At 47.3% G+C, this 11544-nt stretch overlaps 1 protein-coding gene across 1 annotated transcript in view; it reads right to left on the bottom strand.

Moving 5' to 3' along the window:
* Positions 1-1800: 1800 nt before the first annotated feature.
* LIN52 (lin-52 DREAM MuvB core complex component) overlaps positions 1801-11544 on the bottom strand; it is a 62038-nt gene continuing 52294 nt past the window's right edge. Inside the window, exon 6 of the mRNA XM_040601536.1 lies at positions 1801-8488. Within this exon, the coding sequence (XP_040457470.1) occupies positions 8406-8488 (83 nt within the window). The 3' untranslated portion in view covers positions 1801-8405. The remainder of the gene's footprint in view (positions 8489-11544) is intronic.

The raw sequence follows: 11544 nt of genomic DNA, 5'->3' as shown, positions 1-11544 counted from the left end.
TGTGCTCCACATAGCTACAGGCATAGACTTGCCACATTTGATGTGCACCTTCTCTCGAGAGGTCCAGGGGGCTTTTGGGACCAGCACAGACGCTTAGCAGGGTCAAGGGGGCAGGTTGCATCTCCTAACCTGCCCCTCTACTTGCTGGTTGTTTCATGCAGCAGATCTGCCAGACCTGTGCTGGGCTGTTGCTTTTCCTCTCTGTCAGGAACAAAGTATAAAATCATCCTTCTGGACACAGCAGAGGATTTTTAATCAGAGCCGCTCCGGTGCAGGCAGCTAGTCTCTTCAGAGCCGAGAGATCTGACTCACTCGCCGCCGCATCCCTCTTCTCTGGACTATGATTATTGTTGCATTACTATTGCTATTATGTCATAAATTGACGTCTTGTGTTCCTGTTTGTTATCCAGGGATTCTGCTTTAATCTCGACGATCACTAATGCAGCGTAAATCCAGCGTGCTGGGTGATAATCTGGCTACATAAAAAAAAAAAAAGAAAAAAAAAAAAAGAAAAAAAAAAGAAAAAAAGAAAGGACTTTCCTGGCATAATCAAAACCTTTCACTTTAATATTGCGCACAATACTTTTACCATGAAATTGCATTTCCCTCAGACTTTCTCCATGGCTCAGGAAGATACTGTTTGTGTTTAAGTCAGGCTGGGGTTCGGCGGGCAGGGTGCGGGACGTGGAGGCCGAGCAGATCCCATCCTGCGCTCCGGTGACATCTGAGAGCTGGCAGGAGCCCTGCTCCCACCCCGGCCCTGGCAGGGAATGCCTCTCCTCCGCCAAACAGGGCTCTGGAGGGTGGGGGTGGGTTTTGCTAGGTTGTATTAATTCCACAGGAAAATTAACGCAACGTGACTCATTTTTACAGGTAGTAACAAACACCCGTTTTCCACCTGCACGTATCTTCACGCCGTTGAGCGGGTGTGCTCGTAACAGGGGTGGGCCTGGGTCAGCGAACGCGGGGTGTGTTTCAGCCCCCCCTTCTCAGAGAGACACTAAAAGCAGGCAACAAGGAGAGAAAATGGGGAGGGCGAGATGATCCATTAAGGCACGGCAGTGCGAATACCAAGCAAGGAAAACCCACCACCCTAAACCCACGCCACGGCTTTCCGCCGGCTGGGCCCCCCAGGCAGTGCCCAGGGGCTGCCCCACGCCGTGGGGCGCAGGGGAGCCCCCAGCCCTTGCTCCGGTGGCCCCGTCCCCCCGCCACCGCGCTGCCCCGCCGCGGCGGGCTCGGGCCCGAGGGGGGGGACAGAGGGGCCAGGGTGCCCGCGAGTGGGGCGGGCGCCCGGGTGTCGGTGGCGCGGCGTCCGGGAATGCGCCGCTGATCCTAACCAAGTTTGCCAGCCATGCTTTTCTCATGGCTCCCGCACAATGGCCCGTTTTCTGCCCACCTGCCGATTATGCTTAATTAGGCGAGGAGTTGATTAATTTGAGGTAATTGACAGCTAATTACAGGCCTGAGGGCTCATTAACTTGACGTCCTGTCTGAGGGAATCGGCTGGAGGGGGTCAGGTGATGTGCAGCCCCCCTCGGGCACCCGCTCGCCGCCCGCTCACCTGGGTGGTGGGGACAAGTGGGGCTGCACGATGGGACCGCGGGGCCGTGGCCGCAGGCGCTTGGGGAGCATGGACAGCCCAGAGGGTGGGAGGGACGCTGTGGGGCTGGGGGGTCCCCGCGGTGATAAAGCAGGCTCCGGGTGGAGAGGGGTTTGGGGGTGGGTGTTGGGGTGGGGGCTCACGGAGCAGATGGCCAAGCGTGCAGGTAGGAGGGGAGGGGGACGTGGGTGGCACAAGGGGGACATGGGTGGCACAAGGGGGACGTGGGTGGCACGAGGGCTCCCAAGGCTGCAGCTCGCCACTGGCTCGGCCAGCAGTCCCCACCGTGCCCGCGGCCCCGGCAGGGGTCTGCGGTGGCAGCGCGGTGCCACGGGTCTGTCACCCCAGCAGGAGCCTGCCGCGGCTGCCGGCAGGCTGCAGGTGTCCCCGCTCGCTGTGCCGTTGCAAGGCACCCTTAGTCCCTTCGTATTTACAATAGAGAGTACAACTCCTGGTTGAAAACAGGGAATTATTTTTTTCAGTAAGACTTTTCTCAGTTGTTTGTTACAGATGATGAGACAGCCAGAGAGATGTTCACCTAACATTCTGTACGATCTCCCTCACTGCAGACCGCGGGCATGTCCTCTGGATTTACAGATTTCCCCTTTTCCCTCCCTTCTGGAGCAGGCGGGATCCCTGCACAGAGAGGCTGAATGACCTCAGCGAGGCCACGCTGAAAATCGAAGAGCCGAGCCCTAAACCCAGGGCCCTGACCGTAAAACCAGCATCGCCGTATTCCTCAAGCACGAGGCAGGTTACCCAAACGTGGCTGCCACCTGCCAGAGGCCTGGCCTTGAAGCCCCTTTTCTCCTGGGGGCAGGCAGCCCCAGCGGAGGGCTGGCAGGTCTGGGACGTTCCTAGCAATGCTGAGGAGAGGAGAAAAGGAGGTGGAAGTCTTTTTAAACTATATATCTTGCTGCTGTCTAATTGTGTCAGGCAGGATGTGAAGGTCACAAAGTGGTGGCCAAGGCTTGTGGTGGTTTCTTGTTGCTGTGGAAGTGCTCACCATCCTTAGACTTCATCTTCTCTTTTGGAAGTCTTGCCCCAGGCGTGGTACATCATGGATGTAACAACTGATTGTTAAGCTTGGTTCAGGATTTGGTGGTAAGCCAGTACAGAAAGGGGCAGAGAGGCTGAATTAAAAGTAAGCCACGGCCATGAGCAGGCTGACTGCAGGAGACTGTAACAGCTGGACTGTCCCAGCAGCCACAGGCGTCATACCAAGGTAGTTTGCACTGCCACTGGCAGTGAAGGCTTGGACAACCCAAGTGGAAGGAATGGCACCTCCTGGCAAAATGGCAGGCAGCTCTTCCTGGGTGCCCATATGGAAGTCCTGTGAAGAATCCTCCAAATCATCATAAACCACTGTCTGACCTGACCACTGGGGCTCTTCAGGCAAAGGAAGCTGCATCGTAACTGCAGCCTTCTTGGATACTTCCCTTCGCCCCTTGGCATCATCCCTCTGCCTTGCTTTGGCCTTACTTCTGCCCGTGGCTCCTCTTGACAGCACTGTGCCCTCCTCACATTCTTGGTGCCATCAGAAGGGATGAAAATTAGTTAGAGGTGTCTCGTCTGCCTATTGCTGACAGTGGATTTTAGGAACCCGACCAAACAACTTGCTTCAATACCCTGCTATTACATTCCACAGCTAACTTACCCACTGCCCTTTATCCCTTTGAAATGTACTGGTGTTTCATTTTCTACGCTCTCTTGTTTAAATTTCATGGAGTTGGGTAAAGCTGACTGCTCTCTATGGCAATCATTATTTAATACCCTTCTCCCATTTTTGTTCCTTCTTTCTACCCTAAAGACACCCAGGCTTGGTGATGATTCACGGTATGGAGGCCAAATGGACCCATGTGATGAATAAATTTTGCTCACCTGCTCAGAACCTCTCCCGTGTCTGTCTCTTTCCAGAGAAGGTGCCCATAATTTCAGTTGTATTTGAGAGGAGAATACCCCGACAACTTTTATTATGGCATTTATCACTTAGAACCCAGGAGAGGAGTTATTTGGAGGAGCCCAGACAGGTAGTTTCCTCTTTCTCTCCAGATCCATTGTTGAAATTGGCTAAACCTTGGCCATTTCTCATCTTGACTATTGCAAGGCTGTTGCCTTCTAGCATAAATACAAAGACTATACATTGGTGCGATGATATTAAGCATTAGGTATAGCACCGGGCTACCCAGTAGTGAATTTCTTCCTCTTTTCTGTGTTGACACAGATTCCCTCAATAGTGCGTGAGAGTCTTATGAACCGGGATACATTTAACCATATACATTTTCTGTGAGATTGCTTAAAGTTATCACCAGTTTACAGATGGAGCACTAGGACCCAGATAGATTAAGTGGTTGCCCATCTTTAAGGGGATGTCTGAGTTAGACCCAGACAGGAAAAGTACATTCTCTGTGTTTTAACTCACTGAACCTTTACAGCTCTCTCTTGCTCTAGAGAGCCTCACCCACCAAGCACCACACTGTGATGCTGAGTGCCTTTCTGAAGAAGGAATGTTTCATGGGGACTGTGATCCTTCCAAGGCCTAAGCTTTAGGAAAACTTCCTTTTGGATATTTAATATTTGCCTAAATTCCCAAGTCATTACTAGAAGCCAGAAGCCCCACTCCACCAAGTCTATAAGGACTTCCCCACTCCTCCTGTCTGTAAGGAAATTGCTGACTCCGGGCTTTGGGGGTCAGTTCTAACAGCCGGGAATTTTACACAGCTGTAAAGCTCTGGGTAGGCAGCAACAGGTAGGATCCTTGAGGGAGGGGTAAGTAGCCTTGCTAGGACTGTTTTATCAGATCTATGAAATGGGATACTGCAGGATCATTCATTTGAGAGGCGGTTTTTCAGAGCCATCCACCCCACAGCAGTATATTATGACTTCAACTGATGTCACTTCAGCCGGGAAGACTGGTTATTGGTGTGTGTTCATGGATAGTTACGGGTATTTGAATACGGGTCTCTTGGACATCCAGAATTTAATTAGATATAGGCCATCTCCTTTCTGTACTAAGTCTGTGGGTGCTGGAGATGAAATTTTGGGAAAGACACCAGTTCTCAAAGAGAAGTATAAAATACCAGTAGCCTGTTTTACAGCAGTAGAAGTGCAAGTATTCCCCCCACAAACCACACGCAGGCTTTCTAAATAAGTTAACAGAATGGAAACTATTGCCGAGATCAAAGACAGGCTAACCTGTCTGAATTTAATTTGTTTTTTATGTCCGATTTTTTGGCTTTGGAATCCTCTGGCTCTTGGGAATTCAAAGAGGAGGGGAAGGTCTCAGCAAACCATTTGTCCATGGGAGGCAACTCTACCATTTTTGAAAAAGCAACCTGGACTTCCAGCAGGTGGGAGTGTTTTAGTAAGTCTCCAGATTTCAAGGAAGAGGGTAAGCTATTCCTACTTCTGAGCATTACCGAAGTAGTTGCAAGGATGCAGCGGCCGATGCCCATGCTGGTGTAAGACGCTGCACCAGCCATCACGTGAAGCAGTCATTGGTGTTGCCTGGATGAGAACTGTGCTCCGGTGTAGTCTGGTGACACGGCTTGCTCTTTTGGGATGCCCTTTCCATTGCCTTCCTTTTTGGACATAGCTCAGGCCATTTCAGGAGGAAGAGCGTTTGATCTAAAATACTCATTTTTTCTTGAATCTTCATCTGTTCTCTTCCAATTTGGCAGAGAGGAGCTGTTGTTCAACACCAACATCCCTGGCCCAGCCACAGATCCCTACCTTATAACCGCATGTGCGGCAGAAGCTACGTCTGAACCCCTTCACAGCACTGCCTGCAACCAGTGACTTTTTAAAAAGCCACCCGCTGATTCGCCAGTGTCTTCATTTCACCTGGGTACCTTTGTGGAGCGGGATAGTACAACGGGCCAAGAGGACTGCTCTGAGCCCAAACAGTATGGATACCCCATATCTGAGGGAGGGTTTCTTAGGTCTGAGTTTTCTGAAAGACTTCCAGCTCTTCTTCATACCCAGGATGATTTTTTTCTGTAACATATAGAGGGAGTGGCCATCAAAAATAAGCTCTTTCTATTAGGTCTGGCTCCAGAAGTAATTTTTTTCCAGATTCACAGGGTCTGCCACAAATATTCTTAGCCCACAGCTAGACCAACCAGGTCAACTTCCCAGTTCTGAAGTTCAAAGGAAGTTATTTTTCAGGCGCTGCCTGCATAAGCAACACAGCTCCCAATCACCAGCAAACCAGCCCGTATTTTAAGCTTAAATGAGACCTCAGGATCAAAATCTTACACTTTCAACCCAAATGCAGTACATGATGCACAAATTTACTGATGCACGTGCTTAACTTAATGTGCCTGAGAAGCCAGTTAGCAGAAGAGTGTACACAGGTGTGCGGATTTTTTATAGAATTTTGAACATATTTGAACTTGAAGAGCTTTTCAGTAACTATTCTCTATCAGTATCTGGGTTTTGGGAGAGAAGCTGCCTGATCGACTGCCTTGCTCAGGACTAAGAGGGTTATTGTAATTATCTTGTTTGCAAGAAAAATAAGAATAATTATCTCATTTTAGGTTAGCAGAAGAAATAGCAATTGTAAAATTTATCATTAGCCTAAGTGTATTTTTATTTTGCTGATGAATAAATGTTGAATGACTGACCTTTGTGTTAGTATTTTTCCCATTATTTATGTAGGAATTTGAGATGAAATTTTCCATAAAATGCTGGAATTTTTCAAGACATTTGACCCAAATAAGAACAAACCACCTTATTCTTATGTGCCCTGCCTTTTCACATTTTGAGATAAGAGGAGACCCGAAAGCCATCAGGTTCCATGTTGCAGAAAATAAAGAATATTTCTGAACACTTAGCTTACGTGAGACTGTTCATGTTCACATGCAGCGGTGCTGACCTGTTGTAAACTTGTTTAAATTAAACTGAAGGGTCCAAAGGGGGACCTCATACCTCATTTGACTGAAGGTGCTGCAAGACAGTGAGAACCACAAGAACCAAAGAGATGGAAACCTTTCTTTTTAGACCAGCAAGCCACCAGCAGGACTAGTCTCCTCAAGTCCCCGAGAGCAGCCGGTTACCTCGGAAAGAGTAATTTCTCCTTCATAGGATCCACCTCTCTGTACCTCCAAGGCAGGACTGTCAGTCCAGAGTGAAGAGGGCGCTTCGGTAAATGTGGGACTGGCATGGAGGTATCAAACCATCTGCCATCCATCAGCAGAAGTCAGGCACAAGCAGCGGAAGGTTTGCCTCAGCACCGTCTTTCAACTAACGCACCAACAGGACCTCCTGCAGACCTGGGGAAAGGAGTACGGGGACAGCTGGTTCGGAGCATCTATCCACACCTTCCCCCACATCAAGGTGTTTTGAAATTGTGTCGGTGCTAGACATTAAAAGACATCAGATACCCCTTCAAAGTACAGATTCTGTTTACTTTGGTATAACTCCAAGCTGGGATTTATAACCAATTTAGCAGGACGGATTCTCAGAATATATAGAGGTTGATTATTTTGGCATGACTGATCTCCAAGCCAATGCCGAGATTAAATTAATGTAGTGATCTGATAAGATAGTGTTCTTTTTGTTAGCTTCCCCAATAATACTTATAGTTTGCGTATGTATATAAATTGTATGTAGCTTATTTGGATGCTATTTTTATTTCATTCCAGTTTAAGACTTTCATGAACACTATAATAAAATACATGTACAAATACTCTCCTGATACTTCTTCAGTAGGCAATAACAATTGCCCAGAATGGATATTACCAGGCAAAAAGCCTGACTGGATTCACTTAAGAAGTTAATGATTTCCACACATTTGTTTCACTGACAGCACATTTGGCTCATGGAATTCACAGCACTCCGCCTGTACGTTCAAGTTTTCATGATGGGGACTTAGGACAAAGAGATATCTACCCACCCGCTACAAAGAAAATGACAAACATTACTTTTTTTTACCATGGATAACAATTTTGTTAAGTTACAAAAACTAGGATGCTGCCTATAGATTAGAGAAAAGGAATTATGCCATTGATCATAAACAAAAGAGGGTGGCAAATTTGGCGTTATCAGGAATATCTATTGCCAGTAACATAATAGAATTAAAATTGGGGGGGGAAATTCACTAACCACCTAGGTACAAGAAAACAAGTATCAGCACTAGGGATTTATAAAGAACAAATCATGCTGGAGAGACCTGATTGCTTTTTTTAATAGAATTATGAAATTAGTGGATGACGGGAACATGGCGGATTTGATACATTTGGATTTTAGTAAAGATTTGATACATAAATCCTACTCAAAATTAATTCAAATTGGCTTGGCTATGCCACCACATGGAATGAAAAATTGGCTGGAGACCCACAAATAAAGGATAATGATGCATAAAAAGGTATTGTGTTGGAGGGAGAGGTCTCCCTCCATCCCAGGGATCAGCAGTCAGTTCTGCCCTATTTAACACCTCCTGACACGACACCTTCAGCCTGGAAATCAGGAAATTTTGTTGAGAAAGGGAGTGAAATATAGAAGGGTATCTGGGATAGACCAGGTGAAAATAAAAAGGGATGCCAGGAAAAATTCAAGTATTATCCAAACCACAGTATCCCGTCATGAGGAGGTCCCTAGAAAAGATCCTCCACCAGGGGAGAGTGACTGCAGCAGAAACCAAGATGGGAATTTGCAGTGAAGGACAGCAGAAAGCCAGCTGGAGCGTTTTGGTAACAGAGCAGCAATTCATCCCAGCATGGAAGGACCAGAAGGCTTTTGCGGTATCTGTCCCAGGCAGGTTTTGGTGGTGCAGCTGGCAGGGGAGCTCCCGGAGTCTCTCCTATCGCCTGCTGGAGACAAAACTGCAGCAGGAGATTTTTCTTCCCAGAAACAACCAGTGCGGACACTCACAGTGAAGGCAGCCTGATTTGGGAGAAGGGCTTTAAATAGATCCTCGTTAATTTTATTTTTTTTAAATGTAAATCCAGGAAAGAAAATGGCAGTAAAGCAAATTAAATGCATTAATAGCAGGCATAAATCCCCATTTTCCTAATGTTTTCCCCTTCTCTATCGCTCAGTCCATTTGCAATTTCAGCTATTCCCCACCTCATCCTCCCGCCCACCCACAGGTGTATGTGGGTGTCCCAGGGACTTTGGAACCTGTAGGCCAGTTCCAGGCAGCTTTGCAGAGGGCAGGTAATACAGTCCTGTACATTTTGTTCCGTTAATTGGCTGACAAAAGAAAGAAATCCGATTACTGCCCTCACTGTTAGGCACCTCGCTGCCTCCGTTAGGCATCAGAGAATCCACACATGATGCAATCTTGAGAGACACATCCGCAAGGAAAATCATGCTTCCCTGGCTGGTCCCACTGCTCAGGAAACTTCGGCTTTGCTCTGACCTCCTTCTTGCTGAAAACCACTACTTATTCCTATTCGCTCCCCTTTTGTTTTGGGTTTTTTTTCAGTATTTTTCTTCTCAAACTGCATTTGTAACAGCCTGCATTCCTTGCTCTCTTGCATTCTCCCCAGCCTCCTGCCCATGCCTTGCCGTCCTCCCAGCTGTGCTTTCTTACCTCCCTTGGTCTCCTCTCCTCTGGTTTTAAGCCCCTATTTTTGAATTCTTCTCATGTCCCTGCATTTTTCTTCCTGACTTCCATATCACTCCATTTTCACAGTCCTGTCCCACCAAAATAGCTTGCTAATCATATTTTGACACTTGCTAGCGAAACTCCTGCGAACCTTACCCAGATGAGTTACACTAATGGGGTACCCTAACATTTATTGTAGCAAGTGCCTCCCTCTCCAAACTATTGAAGCGAAGGAGGGGAGTGATCTCTCTTTTGCTAGAGCAAATAGTTTCAAGCTCCCTAGAGAGCTGCAGCAATCATTTTAATAATGTTCTCTTTAAGGCAGGATCAGAGCCATGGAGCATCAGAGCCAGAGGAAAGCTTTCAACATGGCAGAACCGGGAAAATTACACTTTTCCTGCCCTCGTCTGCCTGTCGGCAAACGTTTGGACTGAGCAAGTGTAGAATTACACGAAATCTGGAAAGCAGCGCTTAACACTCTCCCTGGATGAGTGTGAAAGGCTTGGGAAGGTCAGAATAAGTGTTTTACATCAGTGAGGACGTTATAATTATTATTAGGATCTCTGTAATGGTCATAGCTCTCCTAAATGCACGTGTACACCGTGCACGCTGTGGCAGTTAATAGCACTGAGAGAAACCTTCATTTTCAGTGTTCTGTTTTAAATTCTCAATCTTTAACACAGCATTAAAGTGACTTTTAAAAAAATTTAATTCTCTGAATAGTTCTTACAGGTCCTTAAAAAAAGATTAAAATGCCTGGTATTGCACTGTAATTTATTTTTATTTAAATTACTAATGCCTGTCAGTTGCTTAGGCGTTTTGTGGTTTGTTTTTTTTTTTTTTTTAAAGCCACATCTATTTAATGAAACAAGGCAGATGGCAAGCAGTGGAAGGGCCACTGGACTGTGGCTAAGAAGTTACAGGGTTTGAGCTGTGTTTACTGGATAACTTCTTAACAAGTGTTTTTCCATCGTGGTGTCTCCTTTCCTCCTGCTACTCTCTTACTGCTTCATCTGCTCATAAGCTCTTGAGGACAGAGACTTTCACCTGATTATGTGTTTCCATGATTCACAGCACAATAAGGTTGTGATACTTGCTGAGGTCACTGTGACTTAAATGACTACTGTAATGCAATGGACAACTCAAATTGCTAAAGAGAGACCCTCCAAACACCACTCCAGCCCACAGGCCGGGTACCACACGATTATTTAGCGCAGGAATGCTGAAGGCCTTAGTGGAAGACACGAGGGGCCATGCACCACCTTCCCCAGGTGCATATTTTTCACCTGTCTTCACAATATTCTCCAGTGCCACTAATCCGTATGAAGGATGCTCTTCACAACGTCCTCCTCACAAGGACACAAACCTGACACTTTTTTTATACTCAGTCAATCCATATCTGCATTTGGAAGCCAGAAATTTGGCATGGTATTATTAATACAGCAAGAGGACCGGCCAGCAAAATAGAGGCATAACAAGCTAGGATCCTAATACCTCCTTGGGCAAAGAAACCAAGATAAAGCAGGAAAACCAGCCGTGTGTCCTCTTGGAGACTTTTCTCCTGGTGTCTGCCGGTGAGGTCCAGTCTCTGGAGGGAGGCTTGACATGGGAAGCGTCAGCAACCCTCACTCAGGGAGATCACTCAGCTCCCGAGCTTCCAGGAAAATGGAAGTGGAAGGTACGGAAGTAAAAATGGAGGTGGGTATGATGGTCTGTAGCTTTCTGCCATTGATGCAGGACTCCTCCAGACTGAAGCATCTGGAAGGCAAGGCAAGCGGCCACTCGCTGTAACAGGCAGTGACCATAGTTTTCCCTCTTCAGAAGCTGGTGTTACGGAACACTTGCAAGCAGTGGTGGTGTGGGTTTCACCAAGCATCCACCAGAGAGCCCCAGGCCAGGTGGAGTCACCGCATTTGGATGTTTCTCCCTCTGCCTCTTTCTATTCGTGAGGCAGCATAAAAGCTGCCAGCTCACTGGGGCAAGGCAGGAGCAATAAAGCTTTTTGCCTTTTCTCTCTGGGTTTTAGTAAGAGGATTACACATCTCCTCCTTCTAGAATAAACCTCTTTGCAAGGAAGATACTTCTCAAGCCCTCTTTGGAGATCAGTCCCTGCATCAAGACTCCTAAGATTCAAGCCATATCACAGCCGCCAGTAGGAAATGAACCCCCGATAAAAGGGAAAGGCTTTTACAGCTCTGCAGGACTGCGGGGCTAGGACACGGTATACCATGGTATACGTGCTGCCACGGCGAAAGGGTCCTTGCTGGGTTCATGGCTGTCGCGGACAGAAAATTAAGGAGGCGCAAGCACAGAGCAGAGTTCAAGCTCCATCCAAGATGACAGGAGACTTGCTGGAGCCTTGGAGAGACGCAGCTAACCCTCCTGCTGA

The sequence above is a fragment of the Falco naumanni genome, chromosome 7 (genome assembly GCF_017639655.2).
Source record: "Falco naumanni isolate bFalNau1 chromosome 7, bFalNau1.pat, whole genome shotgun sequence".
Classification (NCBI taxonomy): domain Eukaryota; kingdom Metazoa; phylum Chordata; class Aves; order Falconiformes; family Falconidae; genus Falco; species Falco naumanni.
Note: the sequence above shows the minus strand (reverse complement) of the source record. Positions and strands in the feature narration are given on the sequence as shown.